Source organism: Charadrius vociferus, unplaced genomic scaffold (genome assembly GCF_000708025.1).
Source record: "Charadrius vociferus isolate BGI_N301 unplaced genomic scaffold, ASM70802v2 scaffold896, whole genome shotgun sequence".
Classification (NCBI taxonomy): Eukaryota; Metazoa; Chordata; class Aves; order Charadriiformes; family Charadriidae; genus Charadrius; species Charadrius vociferus.
Genome location: NW_009648959.1, coordinates 144,042 through 166,187, shown reverse-complemented (window position 1 = coordinate 166,187; position 22,146 = coordinate 144,042). Strand labels below are relative to the sequence as shown.

The window sequence follows — 22,146 nt, the reverse complement described above, 5'->3', positions numbered from 1 at the left end:
GATGTTTTCAATTGTATTTTCTTGGAAGAAATGTCATGTCCACAGTTTCCTCTCCTCCCCCAGCCATTTCCGGGCAGCCTGAGATTGCAAGATGTGGCCCAGCAGAGACACTTTAAGGTCCTGATCCTGCGGTCCAAGCTGAAACAATGAGCTCTGATTGCAGGATAAGTGGGAGCGAAGAAGCAGAGAAAGGTCTGTGGGAAATGAGAGATATAATCCTAAGCAATATATTGGGAGGAATAAATGGTGATAGGGAATGACTGGCAGGTGAGGAGGCTGCTGCTGTGGTAGCAGGCTTGGACCAGGACTCTGAATGCACGCTCCTCTGTGCCACCAATTTCCCATGTGACCTCTCAGCAAGTAACTAACTGTTGTCTAAAATGGGAATAATGATATTTCTTGCTGTCTCAAGAAGACTTGCAAAGGTCTCTAGCTGCCTGGCTTCCCTCTCCTTGGGTCCTTGCAGGTTGCAGCAGCTGTCACCTGAGGTGCAGGGATGAAGGCGGGGTGAGAGGGGTGAAAGGGAAAGAAAGCACTTTGGGAACAGGTAGAGAGAGAAGGGTGAAGTGAATGGGAGGGTGGACGAGAAGAAAAGACTGATGAAGTTTCAAAAGCCATGAAAGGAACTGTTGAAATAGCTATAGATGACCTTGCATAGGGTTTCATGCAAATTTTTATTGCTGAGGTTTCCTTTGGATGGTTGTGCCTGCTGGAGCAGCTGTCTCTCTGTAAGAGCGCTCAGTCCAGAAGTGTTTGCCTTTGGCAGGCATGCAGACCTGGTCCCCTTGGGGAGGGCCAGTCCTGTGTGCAAGCCAGGAGGGAAGCCTGCTCTCCACAGGACTGCAGGAGTGGACTTTGCCTGGCCAAGCTACTGGAGATGGTCGCAGCTTTGTCAGGGAGCCTCTCCACATGTAGTTGTGGCCCGGCTTGAATGCTCTCAGAGGTGGTTTAATGTGGTCTCTTGTGTTACAGGAAAGTCTGTCTCTGAAAAGATTTCAAAAGACAGCAGAAGTTTTAAGCCCTCTGGATGTGATGGAGAGGCTGGTCACAGCAGGCTTGCAGGCTTGGCCTCTGTTTAACAGGTGGAGGCTGTTCCCTGGTAGTTTGCAACAGGTTTGCATGAAGTGAAATGCTCTATGGCACCTGCCTCCTGTAGCTCACACAAGCATCCTGTAAATAGCAATTTATGTTTGCAGCAGCCTGCGATACTGGTAAATAAGTGTAACTAATTGCCTAGCCAGCATTCCTTATTTGTAGGAGTGATCAACACCACAGAAATGCCTATGTATGATTGTTTACCTTGTACTTGTCTCAGGGCAAGATTTCCACGGGTCTAAATGGAGCCAAAAGATTGACATGGTAGTTTGTACCCTTGACAATCTCTATGCCAGAGAGGGCTACCTTAGAGTAATGACTCTAGAGGAATGGATTGTACATCCATTCCTGGTAGCTCACCCTCCAGCGCATCATCTTATTGCTGCTTCTCTGGGGCTTTGGTGCTTAATACAAGGGGAAGGTAACCTCAGTTTGCCATGTGAGTAGTGGAGGAGGCACAAGTCGTCAGGCTGAAGAGGCCGGTGTGGGAAAACTGTCCTGAGAAAGGTCAGTGTTCTATGCCACAGTCCCTAAAAGCTCACAGGCCTTGAGTGTTTTCCCCATGGCTGGCAAGTGCAGACTGCTTGGTATGTATGCTTCTGCTGGTGGTGCCCATGAGTGTAACTGAAGGAAATGCTGCTTTGGGGACAGTGCACATCTCTTCAAAAGCATAGAGCTGCAAAGCAGAGTGAAGAAAGGAGCTTGTGCTTCCAAACAGTGGATAAAAGAGGGGTAGAAGGAACAAGACACGTGAAAGACGAAGTGTACATGTGGGAAAAGCCCTGCTTACACTGCATGGGAAGCTCTGTAGCTTGAGTGTATGTTTTGTGTTTATTAGGGGAAAAAAACAGTGGCAGGGTAGCAAAGGGAGGTAAGCCTGGAACTGTTCTGGCCTTCCAGGGCATACGCTCTCTCATCCACTATATGAGAAGACAATATAACCAGGAATAACTGCTCTGTGAAGTCTGCTCTTCTGGGCTTAGTCTGTCTTCCCTTACCTTCAAAGTTATCTGTAAGTCCACATGACTTATATGTCTCTTTCTTTGCCAGGTTTTGCCTCCCTGTTGCTTGTTCTTTGCCACTCCCAACACTTACATTGTTTTCCTGATAATGGGACAAACCTTTTGGGCAGGCTTCCTACCCCCTTCCGTTGTAATGTGTGTCTTGGCTTTGTTTGCTCATGCACATTGAAAATGCTTGAAGGCATTTGTGGTTTTGGAACTGAGGAGCAAATAAAACACCTCTGCAGGCCTCTGTCAGTCTATTAATACACCATCAAGATCACTGTACCTTATGGGAGGAGAAACACTTGTTCTGCTTGTTGCTGGTTCAGGCAGCAGTCATTAGATTGGGGTGGTTAAGGATGATCACTGGACACCATTGTGCATGGTGCCTCAGACTTTCTGGGCTTTGCCACAACATCAGCCTGCATTTGTGTATTACATGCAAAGCAAGGAGATAATTTCAGGGACTCTTTCCTCACAGCATAGCTGAAGCAGGGAGAGCTTTCCTGCCTTTTATTTTATAAGGAGATAAATAGCCATCCTCATTTTCCAGTAACTCTTCACGTTGGGGTTTGGCTGGGACTTTGGGCTAAGTGGTGTTCTCACAAGCATCCCAGACCAAAGAGTTAGCTAATTGTGTGTATGCCCTTGTGGTGATGGTGTGGGACTGTGGGGTTGGGTCTGCGTTGAGACTCTCCGCTAGAGACTTCCCTCAGGAGAGGTCTGCCTAAAGTGGCCGCACTCTTGAGCACCTCTGCTCTCAGGCAGAGTAAGTGAGTAAGGCATCTGCCCTGGGACATGGGCAGTCCAACACACTTTTATTGTGAGGACTTGCTGGGGGCTGTATGCTGCCTGGATCGTGCAGCTTCTGAGGTCATGAAGAGCTGGGAGGGCTGAATCTTGCAGTCAGCACTCCCAAGGAGAACGGCGTTCTTGGGGCAAACAAACACACAGCACCTGCAAAATGCAGTGCTCCTCAGCTCACTGTGAATCTCCCTCTAAGCCCTGACTGCTCCCGACTGGTTTTACCTCCTGCTGACCCAGCTCTTTCTGCCTGAACTGAATGTGTACTTTCTGCCTTACCCAGCTCCTGTCTCTGCTTCCTTTTCCTATTGCAGGCTGAGGGCCATGACTGTCCAAGCCCTGCTCATGGTATGAGTGGGACCTCATGGAATTCAGCGTGGGCCAATGTGGGTGCACAGGTCAGAGCACAGAGCTGTCAAAACCTGCAAAACACCCCTTTGATCCTAAGGTGGCAAATTATATTAATTTTTCTTTTATAACATCCAGGAGCCCGGTCTTGAAGCAGGACGTGCCTGGTTTGTACAACGCCAAATGCAAGGAAGGCAGACTCAGCCCAGAAGAGTTTACAGTCGACGTCTCTGGCTGTAACACAGCAGCTCAACACCAGTTCCTAAATGGCCTGTAAGTACTCACGTGTGACTGAGGGCACGAAGCAGCATACCAAGGGCACGCTTTGAAGGACAGTACGGTGCAGAGGGGTGACGCTTGCCTCTGTACCCAGCATTGCTGCAGGAGTACCTCTGGGTAGAACATGCTGTTGGTCGCATGGTCTTCTTACCAAGGCACTCAAGAAAGGCTGAATATATATATTTACAGAACTGATAACAAATTAATTTCACACAACCGCAGGAGACAACTTCTCCGGGAAACTTGGAGGGACAGTGTGGGCAAGCAGATGCTAATGCAGCCTTTTCTGCCCCTGTTTTTTGGTGACTAGAAGATTTCATTCCTTTGGTGCGCTTCACCCATCTCCGTTAGGTTTCTGTTGGACAGAGCATTTCATTTAGCACACTGAATACACTTACAGTGTGAAGAGACAAGAAATATGTGTGGATGTTTCTGTGGGTGAAAGCATTGCCTCTCAACATCATTGCAGGATTACTGAAGCATCTCCTTTCCCCCATGCGCAGTCTGGAGATGTCTTTGCCTTTTCCGTTTCCTGTCATAAAAATAAATTAAAATAGCATTTCTGTACACCCTTGAGATGGTATGTAAGTACACGGAGCAAGCAGATCATCATATTCTGCTGACTGAGGGATCACTTCTTTTCCTGTTACCCCACTATTTTGTTATGTATTTACAAGTCTCTGGCATACCTTATCTGTCTCATTGTGTGCTCAGGCTGGGAACCTTGAGATAAACCAGAAAACTCTCTGCTTTGTTATGTTGGCATTTGTGGCTTGTGGGTGGCAGGTTACGTAATGTGCTGCTTTGTATCCGCTCAGTTACAGTGATTAGGTATCAAGTGACTGTGGTTATTTTTGCTTTTAAAAGCAACAGAGAGCTATAGTGGGCTCCCCTGAAAGACAAATTGTGTTTGTTCCGCTTTGATTGTTGCTGGCTGACAACAATTCTTTATGCCTTGCTGTATGTTTTGAACAGCGTGCTCCTTCTTCCAGTGCTTCTGGCTCTGTACCTGTTCTCTGAAATGATTCAATGGCCTAGCACTGTGAAATGCAGGAGTGTTGCTCTGGCTTATTATGCAGCTTGTGTATGGGTCCTTGAAATACATCTGCATCCTCTAGACTTAAAAAAGACGTACAACTCTGTTAATGTGGTAATTTTGTCCTTCCTTACATTTATGTTCCATGGTGAAAGCAACTTCAGGAAGAGCCTGTAACTTTGCTTGGCAGATGTAATTAAGACGCCCACAATAAATGAACCTTGAGCAAGCAGCAGTGTATGTTTGGAGAGCTGCCTGCTGTAATTGAAGTGTGTACATTAGAGGAATGGGAGCTTCATTGATTGAGAGGGTGTAGTGGGGCAATGATAATAAAAGCAGAGCAAACAGCTGACAGTCTGAGTAGATTTAGACATAAAAATGGGAATGGAGATAGGGGAGTAAGCCTGCATTGAGGAAAAAGTCTCAAGACACACCCTGTGGCAGTGCTAATGTGAAACCCTTTGCAGTCTGCACCCTGATTTATGATAGCTGGCAGCAGGAGCACACCTCAACGGGGTTTTTGCAATGCTGTTGTGAGACCGTGAGTCAAGAGGGACTGGAAAACCACAGCATGTGCTTTTGGGAAGGTGGGCTGACTCTGGCTGGGGTCAGCTGCAAAGCTGAAAACGCCTTTTTATTAGTCTTGTGAATCCATTGCACCACAAAGGCTTTCTGTTGCTAAAGGTCTTCCTGTGCAAACCTTAAAAATGGAAGACAAACAGGTGTGTATGTTTACCAACTGCCTCCTGGAGGCAGTGTGTTTATTTGGGGAAACATGGGCCAGTGGAGGAAGGCTGTTGTTGTCAACTGGAGTTGACTGCTCAGGTTTGGCCCCACTGGTCATGGCAGCAATGCAGAACAGAGCTGTGGAGAGGAATGCTAGCTTTATGTCATCCATGTGGAACAATTAGCTGTCAAATGTTTCTACATTTCATGTGGAGAATTTAGGTTATTTTTCCTATCATTCTTGGCATTTTATTTTGGCTAAGCTGCTGTGGTGCTGCAGGGGAGGCTGTCATTTGGGTCCCTTGTTCTCTTGTTCCTGGCTGCTGTTAGAGGTGCTGGTTTTAGCATGCACAGAGGTCTTCTGACTTGAAGACATGAACATTGGGGCCATCCCTGAAGAGGAGAAATTACCCCAAAGGCAACTGCCGAGAATGATATCCACTAAACACTGGTGCAGAGCTAGGCAGGTTTGGCACATGTTTGGGGTTTCTCCTTTGGAAGGAAGTGAGGTTGTATGTAATTTTGTTCCTGGCACCCAAATAGCACAGCGGACTGTAAATGAGAAATGTGCAGGAGCTGAGTCCTGGTTTTAAACCACCCTCTGCCCACATGGGGATGTTGAAACATCTTCAAGCATGTGTGGGATGTGCCAATGGACAGCATTAAAAGGTGTTGCCATTTGGGGACATGGGGGAAAGGGACCCTTATTTCCTGCTTTTGGTATTTCATCTGTCAGACGCAGGTGGCTCGCTCCTCCTGTGTGGGCTGGCAGGGGCCAGCAACGCCGGTGGTCCATCCATTGCCCCCGGGCTCTCCTTCCAAGGGTATGCCAGAGAGTACGAGCTTGTGTTGTCCTACACCCATGCCTCAGCATGGAGCCTATCAGTAGAGGGTGCATAGTGGCAACATCCTTTCCTGGTCAGTTCTTGTTGCCTGCCATGAGAGGCAAACTTGCCCAGAGCTCAGAACCCTGTGAGGCCAGCTAGCCTGATGTGGGGTGCTTATTTTCCAAAAGGTCCAGGCCTGGCTGCACTGAGCTTTGGTGAAGACCTGGCCCCATGTAAGGCCATTGTGGCGCTCCCTGGGAGTGCTGTCCTTCCTTCTCGGTGTGAACCCAACCAGCTGTGATGAGAGGTGTGCAGGGGGTATGTTCTCTAGGTATTTCTTTTCAAGGGGCTGAAATGAACGTGTTCTCTGAACTATGGACCAGGCTTCCCATCGGAATAATGTGCTCTGCGCTAGTCATTCGTTTAGTATGCAATGATTTTGAATGTCATGTTCTGTTAGTAGTCGATAGAAAGAGAGTCTGTATGGCACAGTGAATTTTACACACAGGGCTGTTTTCCAAGGGAGCGAATCTGTAGCTGTATCATACTGACTTTGGTGAGGTTGGGCACCAGAAGTGCCCCGACTCCATCGCAGAGCTCAGCGCAAAGTAATGGTTATCTGGACAGCATTTTTGCATTTCCTCACCTCATCCTGGCGTGGAGTCCCAGTCCCTGTGCGCTGCCTCGCCACTGTGCTTGGGGGGGAAAAGTCCACAACTCCTCCCTTTCTGCAGACGATACTGAAATAGCTTGTGAAGGCTGTTATTTCTTGGCCAGGAGGCATGCTGGAAGGCGGAGGAGCTGTGGCAACCCATTAATGAAGACAAGTGTTATGGCTAGTATTTGCTTTTATTGCCTTTGTACCTTTGCAAAGAGGAAGGGTAAATAATAAGATCTACCATCCTCTGACCTGAAAGAATTTTGTTACCTTGGCTTAGTCTAGCCACCACCAGTGAAAAGAGGAGAGTTGAGCACTGCGATAGTGGTAATTACCTCTCAGAGGAAACACAGGCTGGAAGAGGAGGTGATATTACCTGCCTGCTCCCCTTCAGCCAAGACGGGAGCAGGGAACTTGGCTACCGCTATGGCTGCTTTGTGTCAGGTGCTGGCACTTGGGCATTGTGCTGCCAGGGTCTGGCAGGGACACGGCCTTGCCACAAATGAAGCAGCTACCACCTGGAAGCAGTCCTTGACATGGCCAGTACGGGTGTCCTGATACCAGAGCAATAGTCAACACTAGCTAAGGGCTGCTGCTGCATGTTGATGGGTGATGGGAGGAAAAGGCAAGGGCAGCGCTTCACAGAACAGTTGCAACTGCTACAGCAGGGGCTGTGCGGGGAACAGAGCTGTGAAACATTTTGTGCCTTCTGTGCGGGAGGAGACGGAATAGAGATGAGATGGGTGGGGAAGTCTAGTCCATCATCATTGATAATTTCTTCTGATCTGTTACACTATGCTTAAGATCCGTATACATTCTGGAGCTGACTGCCTTTTAGATTGATGTACTTAACACTTGCATCATGTCATGCTCCCTGTCTGCATTTCTCTCTGCTCCCAGGTCAGGGAAGAGACCTTATCTGATTGCTTTTCTGTCTTTTAAGGTTTGCAATTCAGCCTCACTTGAGGCTATCTGTACAGGCAGCACCCCATCATGGCCTCATGGTTTCATGCAAGTGTGGTGTGGCTTGGGGGTCTTGTTTTGTACCCCTGACAGGTGATGTGCAGGCAAGACAGGACAGCTGACCTATAGGGGTAAGTGTGAGGCTGCCATGACTTCTGCAGAGTCTGAGGAGCCTCACCTCAACCCCTTTGGCCTCTGCCGCTGTGGGACAGGGCAGGAGTCAGCAGCTGGGGCCCCGAGCAGTGTCCAGCCAGCATTGCTTTTGCAGCCTGGGGCTGTCTTGTGGGAGTGGTGAGCTGGGGGCTGGCTGTGATGTGGTGAGGGTGCTTACTCTCTTCTGTGGGTCCTCACAGTGGGGAGAGAGCAGGGCAGCAGTCCAGAGAGATCATGGCTCCTGTGCTGCAGATGTAGAAAGGCCAGGAGAGCTGAGAGGAGGAGGATGACAACACGTGGGTACTTTCTTCTCTGGAGCTAATGGAAGTTACTGCTTTAAGGACCTGGATGAGGTAACTTAGCTGCAAATACAAGCAGGGTCTAGTGAAAGGCCATCATGTCCAAGATGCCATGGCAACCCAGGGTGCCTTGCTGTCCTGTGGGGACCTTGGTGACCCCAGGAAATGCCTACCCTGCAGCAGGTGATAGGAGGGAGGAGGACGCAGAGCATGGGCGCACAGGTGCTGCTGCCCTGGTGAAAGTAAAGCAGGCACTGGAGCTGTGAGCCTCGCATTTTTCGACCTCTGTGTCTCTTGGCTGTGCTGGTGCCTGGAGGAACATTTATGAAGGAGGACAGAGCATGAGGAAATACTTGATCCACTGACAAAGGACTCACAGGGAGATGTAGGACTCTCTGTGTCCGCAGCACAGCAACATAGCAGTGGTTCTGAATCGCACATATTACAGGAACAGTCCCAGCATCTCAGATGCTCATGCAGCATGATCTTTGCTTGGAGGACAAATGCTTCCTCAGGAGATGGTGTATGCAGCATCCTTATGCCCCATGCAGGATTTCACAGTGCCTACCTGTCAAGAGCTGATCCTGTTTGTAATGCCTTGTCCTGACAGTACTCTGGGTGCTGGCACTTGAACTTGGCTCTGCTCTGGGTGTGGCCAAATGCTATTTTTATCTGATTGCTGTGGCCAGGATGGGAGCTGGTCGTATGCTTTGTGGAGATGAGGAGACAGCACGTGCATCCTTCTCCCTTCATGCTGCAGGCTTTGCTGAGGCAGCATGTGTGGAATTGTTAATGATCCTGGGAAGGAGGCTGCCTTGCCTTGTGCCTGTGGGAAGTAGCAGGGAATTAGGACTGTGGGTCTTGCGGTGTCACCTTGTATAAAATGCTGAAGAAAAATACTTTGAAAACTACTCAGATTCTGTAGGTGTGTCTGAGAATTCTCCACCTCCACAACTCCAGGCTTTTTGTGCCTTGTTTTTTATGCACAGTGCCAATGATGCTGCCTGTGTTCAGCAGTTTAACCCCTTATGCCAGTAATGACAGTATGAAAGGTTTGCAGTGCCTGCTGCCTGGTCATTAGGAGCTTGATCTTGGGATGCTTTGGCACTTGCTGTGTGGATGCTCTTTCTGCTTTCAAATGAGGGGGACCAAGGCTGGCTGGTACCTCTGCCCTCTTTCTTTTGTTTTTACTTTGTTCTTTGTTTCTAGCAGGTATGGATGGGAAGAAATGCAGCGTGTGGATGTTTTTACCCCTTGTGTTTACCCTTTTTACATCAGCTGGATTATGGATAGTGTAAGTTATCTCCTGCTGGTTGTTTGGGAGAGCAAGTTAGGGTGGGGCAGTTGGAAGTACCACTGTGGTGTGGGCTGTGTCTCAGTATGTAGTGCCTTTTGGGGATGCTCTGTCCTTGAGTTACTATGGGGCTGGGAAGCCATATGATAGTGGCAGGGGCCAGTCTATGCCAGTTCATGGCTTGGAGGGTCGCATTTTTATCCCTGAGTTTCTGTGCTCTCTAGGCCAGGTTTTGGACCTTGCCTTCTTCCTGGCACACGTTACTGGGGGCTGCCTGAGAAGAGACAGACAAAAATGCAAAAATTCCCTTTCATCACGTTTTCTTTGAATGACTCAGGAGAGCTCTTGGAGAAGCACTGAGGCCCTGCTTTGGGGTGCAAACTCAAAATCCACAGCATCCAGCACTGCACCGACAACCTGCCAGCGACTTAATACTGACATCTCACTTTCTCACTAACACTTCTTACCAGAATGCACACGAGACATGCAGAGGACCGCAGCATGAATGTGGAAGCAATAAATGTGTGATGAGCCACTGTGTTCAGCCGGAGCTGAGCATATATCCCCCTTATATGGCTTGGATATGGCTTTGGCCGTGGTCTGTGGATGTTGTTTTACAGCAGTAGGGGTAGCTTAAGCCGTTTGTCTGACTCCTATTGCTTATTGTTCTTCTTGTCCCATCCCCTCTGTTTCTATTAAAACACCTTCTGCGGAGGGGGAACCACAGTAAACCAGATGAATCAAATTATTCAGTGATTCAGATTAAAAATGAAAACATTCTCCTGGTTGGTTATTTTTAAGGCAGCTCAATTCAGTGCCACTGTTTGTCTACCTGACCGTGCAAAACAGATGCAGCACAAAGGAATGCACATAGGCTGGGAAGTGAGCCTGCTTGAGCAGAGAGAAACACAGGCTGCCTGCAGGAGATCCTGCCAGTGGGCTTGAGACACTTAATGTATTGTTTGAGTGATATTTTGAATTGAAGCCAAGGTTTTACAATATTTTAATATTTTTTCTTTTTCTTTTTTTGACAGGTACTTTATCGCAGTGGAAGATAACAAAATTCTCCCACTAAATGTACCAGATAGGTAAGAACTGGTTGTGGACTTTACAATCAATCACTTGTTTCTTTAAAATAATAAAACAATGAAAGTTAAATGGGAAAGAAAATCATGAATCTTTGTTCTTGTGGACTTATGTCTCTTAGGAAACCTGGTTCCAAAAGACCACCTTATATAAGGTAAGTGAATTATTTTCTTTCAAATACTGTTCTGATTAATCATTGTTATTTATGTAACTTTGCCATCCTAGAGTTACAATGATACACTTTATATTTTCCAAGTATTGCAGGTGACACACCTCCTGCAAGCTGTGTGTTTAGCCAAGTCATGAACATGGCGGCATTTCTAGGTAGGAACCACAGGGGGAGTGTTTCTCTCTCATAATTTGTTTTAAGCAGTCGTGAAACATAAGTAATATCCCATGCATATTGTTCCTGGATCTGATGATGCAAAATCATTTAAACTGCGACTACTACTGATTAAGACAGTATTATTTTGTCTTCATTCATAGAAACACAGAATGAAGCCAGATTCATTTGAACTTTATTGGTTTCTGATTTATTCTCATGTTTTTAATTGTCTCATCTTAGCCTTGAATCTGCATGACTGTTTTTCAGTGTATGGTGGGTTTTTGTTATATGCTGTGAATGTGGGATAATTGAATGGGAATATTGGCAAATGCAGCAACTGATTATGCAAAATATTATCGATGCTGAAGTTCCCTCTACCCCACCCCTTCCACAGATGTAGTAACGGAATTTAGGAAGTTTACTGGCATTTTCCAGCAGTGGAGGTAAGAAGGAAACACCAAAAAGAGAAGAAATATCTGAAAAATACTTGAAAAAAATATGTCTGTGTTTGGTTCTTAAAAATGTTTGTTACTGTCATCTGTAGCTATTTTGAAGAAATTATCCCAAACTTAAATGGCAAATAATTCATTATTTTGACCTTGATTTGCTCTTCTTTAGTAGTACTTGCATTTATCTTTTCCTATTTGGGACGATTTATTGTGCTTTCAGTTTTGCTCTGAGCTATTCTCTCAAAGTGTGGGTTCCATGCCTGCTGCCTGTGAGAGGCACAATGTTTCTTTTCAGAAACCTGGGAAATTCAGTTGAGTTGAGCATTGAAATTAATCCAGACCTGTATGTGCACAAGTAAGATACCTTAACAATCTTAATCTGACATAATGAAAATGATGCTTGGGATATAAAACCTGATACAATATGTTTAATCATGAACCTTGACATGATCTTCCTTATTTTCAAGTATCACTTCAGGGTGGAGGTTAGGAAGTTGAAGCATCCTTTTCCTTTGTTTCTGTGTATGCCTTTGTTTCAAGTTTAGATCTTGATATACATATTGAGCCAATACATATACATATTAGCAGAATTAATTCTGGTTCCAGTTTGTGCTAAGGCAGGGTCTTGCATACATTTTATTTATATGCCTGACACCCAGTGCAATGTGGTTATGATGATATGATTTAAACTTCTGACCCCAAACCACTTAAAACAACATGTGCATAGCATGCTGCTTCTTATGTTAACATGGCTGTTTGACAGTAGTGAATACATGACTGCTTTTCAGCTGCTTCCAGGTAAGGCCCCATTTCTGCAGACCACTGTTCAAGCAGCTTCTGTGGAACTGCACCAAGTCCCAGCGAGTCCGAGGGCTTTATGAAAGGGCAGGAATTGGCTTGATGCTCACTCACCATGTGATCTGCATAGACGTGAGGATAGCAGTTGAATGAGCGTAAGGGGAGCAGCTGGTGTGAAGACAAACAAAAGACATGCAGCTTTTTGAAGCTAAGCTGTACTGTATGCTTTCTTTGCTGCTTCTTCCCATTGCAAGAAGAAATACAACCAGGGAACCTCCAGACTGCAAATCTGTCATGGAGGATGTGATGGTAGGTGGCTGTGTTGGCCATGGCGACCATGAAATGGTTGAGTTTAAAATTTTTGGTGTAATGAGAAAAAAGGACAGCAGAGTTGCTACCCTGGATTTCAACAAAGCAAACTTTAAGCTATTCAGGGAGCTATTTAGCAGAGTACCCTGGGAATCTGCTTTTGAGGGTTGAGGAGTCCACAATTACTGGCCGGTCTTTAAGAACCACATTTTAAAAACACAAGAGCAGGCAATCCCACTGTGGTGTAAGTCATGCAAGCAGAAGACCAGCTTGGCTGAACAGGGAGCTCCTCACGGAGCTCAAGAGGAAAAAGAAACTGTATGATCTCTGGAAGCGAGGTCAGACTTCGCAGGAAGATTATAGAGCTGTGGTTTGTGTATGCAGGGAGAAGACAGGAAAGGACAAAGCTCAATTAGAGTTGAAACAGACCAGTGTTGTGACAGATAACAAGGGCCTTTTTCAGTATGTAAATAGCAAGAAGAGGTCTAAAGAAAACATTGGACCACTACTTGTTGAAGACTGACTAATAGAGATTAAGGTAAAGCAGAGGTATTCAATGTGCTTTTTGCCTCAGTCTTTAGTAATAGTGATAGACTTTGGGCTGCCTGATCCCCTGAGTTGGAGGACCACAAGTGCAGGAATGGTGACTTTCCATTTGTGGACACTGAAATTGTAAGGGACCAGCTATATCAGCTGAATGTTCACAAGTCCCTGGTGGGATTCATCCCAGAGTACTAAAGGAGCTCACGGATGTTATGGCAGGACCTCCCAGTCATTTACAAAAGGTCTGGGGAGTCTGGGGAGGTTCCTGCTGTTTGAAAGCTAGCCAATGTTATTCCAATCTACAAAAAGGGGGTGAGGGAAGACCCAGGGAATTACAGACCCGTTACTCTAACCTCAGTTCCTGGAAAAATTATGGGAAGATCATACTGGATGCGATTGGAAGGCAATTAAAGAACAATGCAATCCTCAGGCACAGTCAACATGGGTTCACAAAGGGAAAGTCCTGTGTAAGTAATTTGATATCCTTCTATCCTAAGGTCACCTGCCTAGTGGATGGAGAGAAGGCAGTGGTTATAGTTTTTCTGGATTTTAGTAAGGCTTTTGATACTATCCCTCACAGTGCCCTACCAGACAAGTTGTCCAACTGTGAGATGAGCAGGTACACAGTGCGCTGGGTGAAGAACTGGCTGAAGAGCAGGGCTCAAAGGGTTGCAGTAAATGGGGCTACATCTAGCTGGTGACTGGTCACCAGCAGTGTTCCTCAGGGTTCAATTCTAGGGCCGTTTATCAACGGTCTGGGTGCAGAAGTCTGCTTGGTCCCTTCCAAATGAAATATTCTATTCTATCTCTGCTTTGTGGATAAAGCCAAGCTTTCCTCTGCTGTATTGGGTGCTTTTGAGAGCTGCTTTTAGCTTGTACCTCTGGCCACCTTAGTTGTGTCAAAGCCCTTGCTATAGGAGAGGAAAACTACAGAAACCTGCTGGAAACATAGGCATTGCTGAATATTGAAAATGCATGTAATGCTGGAAGGTGACCCTTTAATTCCCTTTTGTCATTCCCATCAGCATTTTAGGAAAAGATCACATAATTTCAGGATCCTGCCCTGTGGAAATAGAAATTAAAAAGTTCCTGCACGTGAGCTCAAGTCACAGGGTGGCTGTCCAAAACAATTACCTGGGGATGAAAAACATAAATTCTCTTTTTTGGGGGAGCAAAGTTCTCTTGCTTTCAAGGATTTGGAGTGGATTGATTCACTAGAACAAATTGTGAGAGAGTAAATTCTAACATATTTTGCAGTTTATATAAAAATGGATATTTTTCACTTACAGTGACCTTACTATTCTAAATCATGGTTTTGGTATTATACCAGGGGTTTTGTGGAAAATATAGATCTAATTTGCTAATGCAAATTTGCAGGCAAGCATTAACGAATGTCCGTGCAGCATGTCCATGCAGCATTCCCTAGGGAGGGCAAGAATACATTATGTGAATATCTCCTGGGGTTGTGCCATATCATGTGATATATCATGTATTGTTTATATCATGTATCATATATCATATCCTGTCATAGTGCTTGGGCTAATTGTAAACTTGGAAGGACTGCTCTTCCCGTCTTCGTGGAAAACTAGTGCAATATTTTGGCATATGTTCATGGCACCATCAACTTGTTCCAGAGGAGAAGAAGAGGCAGTGGGCATTAGAGTAAAACCCGCAGGAATACGTATCTGATGTTCATACATTTTCTAACACAGGTGGGGTTTAGTATACCTCCTCAAGAGACCTCAGTGCTTGTGAGTGGACTGAAATGATGCAAGGCTAGCTGTCGCAATGTGAATGCATGCTGTGTATGTGCCAGACTGCGCTGGGGGCTTCACAGGCAAATAGGAAGGTGCTCTTCTTTCCCCGAGAAAATTTGCAACCCAGCTCCTAGACAAAACATCATGAGAAAAGGAATCGTGGGAGCTTGCATAACTGGATTACAAGAGAAATGCTTGCTGTGTTTAGTCTCATCCATGACTAAGCGGGAGGGGGCCATGCAGAAGCACTAAGCTAGCTTGGCCTGCAGTGAACTCTCCCCTCTGGGTGGAAAGATGGTGAGGGGTCCGTGAGCCCCCAGCCAGGTGGTTACTGCAGCATGTTCTACTAATAACGCACTTTGCATTCTTTCCTTCTCAGCACTTGTCGTGGCTGTCCTGCGTTTCATTCAGCTGAAGCCAAAGGTGCTAAACCCTTGGCTGAACATCAGTGGCCTGGTGGCGTTATGCTTGGCGTCTTTTGGGATGACTCTACTGGGCAACTTTCAGGTACTGCACTCCAGGCTTGGACCACTGTGTCGGTGCTGTGAGGTTCCTGCTTTTCTAGCAGATCTGTTTAGGTCTTTGAACTACCTGTGATGTGAGCTCAGGAGATGATGTGTCTGGCTATGCCCCCACCCCAGCAGATACAGCCTCCTTGTACCTGCTCTGCCACCTCTGTCTGCCACTTACATGGTTCCAGTGGCATGCTGAGATGAAGAACCACAAGCATGGTTCATGTATTCCCAGCAGGATTTGCACTTGTGTGCTTACACTTGAACAGCCAAGAGCCAGAGCAGGGAAACTATTGAATCTCTTGAGCCCTGGGAGTTGGCAGAGATGGTCCTGGGTAGAAGAATTGAGCTGAAAGTTTACATACACATCTCTGTGAACAGATGCACAGCTGCTCATACAGATTTAGCAGACATGTTTTAAATGAAGTGTCCTTCATTTAAAACCTACGTTGTTTAAATCTACTTTCTGCTTGTCCTCAGACTGGTCATGAGAGGGACACAGCAGAGGAGTGCTATGCTTCTAATGTGACAGGTACCTGGATAAGGTCCCTCCAATTCTCTATCTTTTCTGCAACATTATACAAACAAACAAGCTGTCAGTGCCACAACGTTGCTCTGTATGGTTGGGTGCCCACTGTGATAATGACTGTCTGTTAGGTCTGCAGTGAAAATCAAGGCATTGGAATCAGTGGCACTTGCGTTTCCCCATCCCTTTGGTGCTCTTTGATGCTCTGCCACTCACTGGGGTGCAAGTAATGATCCCCAGTAATGGCAGGAACTGAGATAGGTCAGTCTAGGCTGGCTTTTTTCCTGGGTTTGCAGGCAGGAGCTGTTTTTCCTGTCAATACAGAAAAGGTACTTGTTCTGTGAAGAGTGAGTAACTGTTTGGGTTGCAGAGAAATTGCAGGAACTTTGTGTCCTTTACAGTTTTGGTTTTTTGGGGTGTTTTGGGGTTTTTTTTGTTTGTTTGGTTGGTTGGTTTTTGGGTTTTTTTTAATGAGGTGTGAGATAATTTGACTATTTTGGACCTGGTGTTCCTAACTCCACAGCACAAGTCAAAAATGGAGTCTTGTTTTTTCACAAGAGCTTCCCAGCTGAGAACTATGAGACTTTTGTAATAGCCTTGTCTAAGTGTGAGAAGAGTATTTCTGATAAAGGGCAGGCACTACAAAGCAGTTTCAACCTCTCCTTCCTTTTTTCGCTCCTCAGAGCAAATGATTGTTATTTAAAAGTGGATACTTTGAATCATGCCTGGTTATAAATTCTGAACTAATTATCCACTCCTTGTTAGTTACCTGTATCCTTGCTTAGATCTTTTGCCAAACCCTGAAAGCATGTGGTAATGAGAACTTAGTCCATGCTTTTCCCTGCCTGACTGCTAAGCTGAATGTGGCATTAAACAATATTTATGGAAAATTACAGATTGGGTGTGTTAGAGGGACATTATGGTTGTGAATCCCTTGCAGTGCAGACTACCTTGGGAAAGGCAGCTCAATCACACTTTTTCCTGTACTATGATTTGGACCTACCCTTGAAGAAAAACTCAAGGTAGGGAGAAGGGGAAGATCAGTAGAAGTGCAGTAAGTAGACTGTTATCTTATTTGATGAGAATTTGTTAAATCACTGAACAGGAATTGAGGCTGCAGGGAGGAATTAGACTGCTGATTTCTTTTCTAGAAAAGCCTCAGGCAGAAGGAGAAGGGAAATTGTTTGGCTTAAGTCTTGTCCATCCTGGGCTTTCTGAATGAATTTGCAGCCTCAAGGGACCTCTACAGATTCTTGCTCATTGAACCTGGCTGTCCTTTTGCCTTGCGGTATTGCATAGTCACTGAGTCCCATGAGACACAGGACCCCAAGGAACAGAGAAGCACTTGCACTCAAGAGAGCTTGGGTTCATATTGCCTCAGCCACCAATGGTCAAGCACGGGCGGGAGAAGGAACAAGCAGTCAAACATTTTGGTGGGAGAAACTTCCCAAACTAGGACCAAGTGTTTTGGCTTGTGCCAGCCCAATGGAGGTGTCAGGGCTCTGGATACCCTCTGTCCCAGAAAGCACTGCTCCATGCAGCTGGCACTGAAGGCTGCACAGTTTGCTTCCATTTCAGGGAGCTATACAAGACCCAGCGGGTTGTCCTTACCTGCCCTAGTCATCACATCAAGCCAGAGAAGGCTTTATTTCTGAGCTCTGCATTGTGGTGAGTCTTGTCAGAGGGCTGTAGAGGCAGTCCCCAAGCAACTGCATTTTCCACTGTGCTTGGGCTTTGGGCAGAAGATCTGCTCGACTGTGACAGCTGTCAACCCATCTTGGTTACGTACACCTTACACCTCTGCCAGAAGAAATGATATAGCATCTTTGTCTCACCACAGTCTCCTCTATCCCACCCCAGCAGCAACCCTAGGTAGCTAGCGGATAATTCCCGTTGCATCCAAACAATCACTATTTTGTTTGTTCCTAGCTTTCCAATGATGAGGAGATACACAATGTGGGCACATCACTGACCTTTGGCTTTGGGACCTTGGCGTGCTGGATCCAGTCTGCCCTCACCCTCAAGATCAACCTGAAGAACGAGGGACGGAAAGCCGGAATTCCACGAGTAGCCCTATCGGCCAGCATCACCCTCTGTGTGGTGCTCTGTATCCTTTTGTTCCGCTGCCTGGGAAGCCAGGTATCATACGTGTCCGACACTCTTTGCAGCAGGGAACATTGGCTCTTCTCACATCCATCCTAGGATCTCAAAGCATTTAGGAATACTAGTCAACTTGTCTTCATGGCATGGTCCTATGATTAGCTCGTTTTGCTATTTGTGTTTTGCCAGGATGCACTGCTTCACAGATGGGCTCGCTTCCTTCATAAATGTTTCTAAAACTTCTTAGTGATAACCAAAGTGGTAACAACATTGAATGGTAGCTGTGCAATGTGATTGCACCACTGCTTACCTACACAGTAGCGTTTAAGATTATGCAAAATATTGAGATAAAAATTCTCAGGAGAACAAAGGAACAAGGGAAGAAATTAGGTTTCTGAAGATGAGAAGATTTTCGTGTGTTTGTTGAAACGTTGCAGGGTGCTACATCCAGCTCTGCCTTTTAAGATAGTTATCACAGTCATGTGGGCTTCAGGTTAAGACTAGGTGCTTTACAAGTGGGATTTGGGCTGTGGGGTCTGTGGCCACTGAGACTAGATGTACATGTGGCTTTCTCTCCACCTCGGGCCTGTCAGCCCCACTCCGGCCCTTCTGTTCGCACCAGCACTCACGTGCCCTGGGTTTTTGCTTAGGGTGGATCCATTCACTGTGTAGTTGCATCAGCGTTAGTGCTGGGATAAACAAAAGCACAAGAATAAATGGCAAGGAATAAGATAATCCCCCTCTCTGGGGAGCAGCCTGTTCTTAAAACAATTCCTTAATCACTTGGCTGCTTTTGAACATTTTAGCCAGTGTCCAGAGGAATAGAAGATTGGTGTGAAGATGTGCCATCAGTCACCTCTTAAGCTTCCTTGGAAAAATGTGTAGCTGCTCATCACACTTTGGTGTAGGTAACATGGGAGTTTGCCTGGTTCTTGTGGTGCTCCCTTCCTCCCCTTGCCCCAAGCCCATAGCTCCCCCAGGGTGCGTCTGGGGTAGGGCTGCGTGCAGGGCGCTGGGCCAAGCTGCTGCACTGCTGTCTTTGGAGGTTTCTGCCAGGAGCAGCTGGGTAAGCCAGGGCATAGCTGCTCCTGTACTGGCATGCTGGGTGCTCGCAGCCCAGCCTTCCCCAGGTGGCTGCTTGGCACTGAAAGCTTTGGGGGCCCTCTGTGGAGGGGGGGCAGGCTGAGGCAGGAGTCCCACCCCTCACTACACCCCACTATTGGCTTTGCAAAGGCTTGGGGTTGGTGTCCCATCCCATGAAGCTTGTGCATAACCCTTGCACTACAAGGAACGCAGAAGATCCTTAAAGCCAGACACACAATGCTTTTTGCTGAAATGAAGCTGTGGTTGCTTACACTAAGCTCAAGACAAAAAGTCTCAGATTACCTGCGTTGTGCAGTTAAAGCATGAGAGAGGCTGCTTGGTTTTCCTGTGCAAGATGTAAGAGTGTGAACCTGCATTCTTGGAGTGCAGAGGAAATCCTGAGAAACAGAAAAGCCAGGTTTAGAGGAGGTGTGCATTGGGCTAGGACAGGTCCCCAGCTCAGGTAGGTGTCCTCTGCTTTAGGGAAGCTGAGAATTGCTTTCATAGAGTACTCCAACACAATCTGAGGCACAGCAGTGAGACCCCAATGTCAGGCAATACATGGTCAGAGCACACAGGTGGGTACATGAGCCTGGAGGACAGTTTCTGGCTCTGACAGCATTCTTTCTCCTTTCAATATAATGTGCTGTATTGTGTAGACTGATGCTTCCGGATTTCATAGAGAGGGGTGATTTTGCAAGTGATCCAAAGAGAATGAAAGATTGCACAGTGCAGGTTGAAAGGTGTTTCCATTGCCTGTGGTGCAGAGATCTGATCCAGTTCCCACTGGGAGGATCCTGGCAGGTAGGTGCCCACAGCCAGATCCCCAGCTTGCTGGCTCTGTCACTGGCTATTTGGACGTTCAAGCAGGTCATTGGCTTCCCTGTGCCTAAGTCTTTCCCTCTGTAAATGTTTATCAGCCTGAATTGGGATCAGGAAGCCTGGTCCATATAGGAGAGTTGCTGTGCTCCATGGGGATTGTTGGACACCTGACTTCCCTTCCATCTCTGGCTCCACGTTCACCCTCTCCTGATGATGGCTGGCTGGGTTGACTGTCATCCATCTGACTTTGTTAAGATTTTATTGTCTTCCCTGTTGGCTTTCTATCATCCTGGTTGGTGTCTCTGCTCCCACTAATTCTCCTTGACTTTCCTCTTCCAGATTTCATCCTCATGGCGCAGGGCATCCACATGCATGCTTCCAGGATCCAGTGGGGTCTGGTGATGTGCTTCCTGTGCTACTTCAGCACATTTGCAGTAGAGTTTAGGCACTACAGATTTGAGATTGTTTGCTCTGAGTACCAGGAAAACTTTCTGAGCTTTTCTGAAAGCTTATCGGAAGCCTCCGAGTACCAGACAGATCAGGTGTAGCCTGTCCTCTGGCAGGGGGGAGGGGGGGCAGGTGTGGTCTCATGGGTTAAACATGACCTCATTTACATTTTTTTGATGAGTTTGTTTTCATTGCAATCATGACTGTATTGCCAAAGGGCTCTGAGGGTGGCTGTCTCATTAAGAGCCAAGCAAAAATAGCTGTCTGCTGGAAGAGGAGTGGATCCTTCTCAGCAGCAGCATGAGAGAGCACAAGCTGTTTAGTTTGTGCTACCAGTGACTCTTTCTGAGTGGTTCTGTCACACTCCTGTTGTTCAAAACATTAAACAGCCAGACCTCATGATGCCCCTCTGAGACAGGCACTTGTCAGCCTGTTCTGCAGAGGAGGACATGAAGGAAACAGACTTCTCTGGGCACCAAGAATCTTCAGGAGCTGCCAGTTCTCGAGTCACCAGACCACATCTTTCGTGTGTTTCTAGCATTGTTTTCTTTGCTGCCAACTGGTGTAACTTGGTAGGCTGAGAAAAAGTGGCTGCTTCTTCTGGACTTGGAATTGGGCAGTGGAAGACCCCAACTGACTGGCTTTTGTGGTGAGCAGGCAGGCATTTCTTCCAGCTTGGAAAGCAGCAAGTGGTAAAGCTGGGTTTGGGAAGAAGCTGTGCTGTGATCAAAAAACAAGACTGGGCCGATGCTGCCTTGTAGCTGGGCAGACTGTCCCCAGGCCAGAGGAGATGGCACAGTGGCGTGCTGTGCTTGGCTTTGTGTTTCAGACTCAATGGTAGGGGCTGGTGGAAGCAAAGTGCTGAATTAAGATGGGAATGCCTGTGTGCTCTGAAGATGTCCCAGAAAAGGCTGCTTTTTGTAAGTGTTAGTGCTTCCACCACATATGGTGTAACGTTTCAAAAGCTTTTTTTTTGTGTGTGTGTGTTCACTGAGGGGGGAAAACATTGTGTTAGAGACACTGGGCTCACCTGCAGTAAGAACAGAACCGTTGCAGGTGGTTCTGGGCACAGGGTTTGGTTTTGCTTCTTGTATACTTAGAAGTCAAACTTCAGACTAGGCCTGGGCTCTGGACCCCTCCTGCGTGGAGTCTGCCACAGGTTTAAGCAGGCTTCCAAGGTGCAGGAAGGCAGTTCTGCCCTGGAGGTGGGGTGATGTGGCCTAAGGGCTGGAGGTGCAGGAAGGGAACAGCAAAACCAGAAGGGCTTCTCCCTCCCTGAAGGGAGGTATTCAAACAGAAGGTCTGTTTGCAAAGAAAAAGCAGGAGCTCAAAGCCCCTGTTTAAAAACCTGATTTTGGGAAGGCTGCTGTATTAGCTGGGCAGGGGACCGATGGGAGTTGCTTCTCGCGAACATGGCTCCTGTTTTTCTTCATGAGTCAGACTCAGCTTAGGCTTGCAACTTGTCTGATCTGCAGGAAAATAAGCAGAAATTAAAGTGGTGGCAAAAAACATTTGAAGGGGAACTCGTACCACACTGTGGCATTTCTGAGAGAGGGAAAAGGCATGAGGGCATTCAGTCTTCTGCCAAGGTCAGAGGCCTCTCCTGAAAGGAGAAACAGTTGAGAAAAACATCTGTCAAAACTAGTCTAAGGAGAAAACTTTCAGCCAGACCTTTATCTTCTGTGAGCCAAAATTTATTCTCAGGCAGCTGTGTTATAAATCCAGAGCATCTCCAGCCAACGGAGTGTTGTCATAAGATTGCTGAAGGCTGCCTCTTTGTTGCTGTGTCATTAGTGGGAGGCTTTCATGGAGGGATGTGCTGAGGGTGGCCCAAGGGCACAGCAGCATTAAGGCGCAGGGCTCCCCAGCAGCCCATCCAGGAGCTCCTCCTGGGTGAGGGCAG

The 22,146-nt window shown here is 46.8% G+C and overlaps 1 protein-coding gene across 1 annotated transcript; it reads left to right on the top strand.

The window, feature by feature from the left end:
- The first annotated feature begins 3,386 nt into the window (after positions 1-3,386).
- TMEM150C (transmembrane protein 150C) lies at positions 3,387-20,718 on the top strand. The gene is made up of 8 exons (XM_009887546.1): positions 3,387-3,524; positions 9,402-9,486; positions 10,521-10,574; positions 10,694-10,726; positions 10,829-10,896; positions 15,133-15,260; positions 17,721-17,898; positions 20,136-20,718. The coding sequence occupies exons 1-8, from the start codon at positions 3,518-3,520 to the stop codon at positions 20,342-20,344; spliced, it is 762 nt and encodes a 253-aa protein (XP_009885848.1). The 5' UTR covers positions 3,387-3,517; the 3' UTR covers positions 20,345-20,718.
- The last annotated feature ends 1,428 nt before the right edge of the window (positions 20,719-22,146 follow it).

Coding starts and splice junctions, on each gene's coding strand:
- TMEM150C (XM_009887546.1), top strand. Junction 10,727..10,828: donor AAAAGACCACCTTATATAAG/GTAAGTGAATTA, acceptor ATATTTTCCAAG/TATTGCAGGTGACACACCTC. Junction 10,897..15,132: donor GAACATGGCGGCATTTCTAG/GTAGGAACCACA, acceptor TTTCCTTCTCAG/CACTTGTCGTGGCTGTCCTG.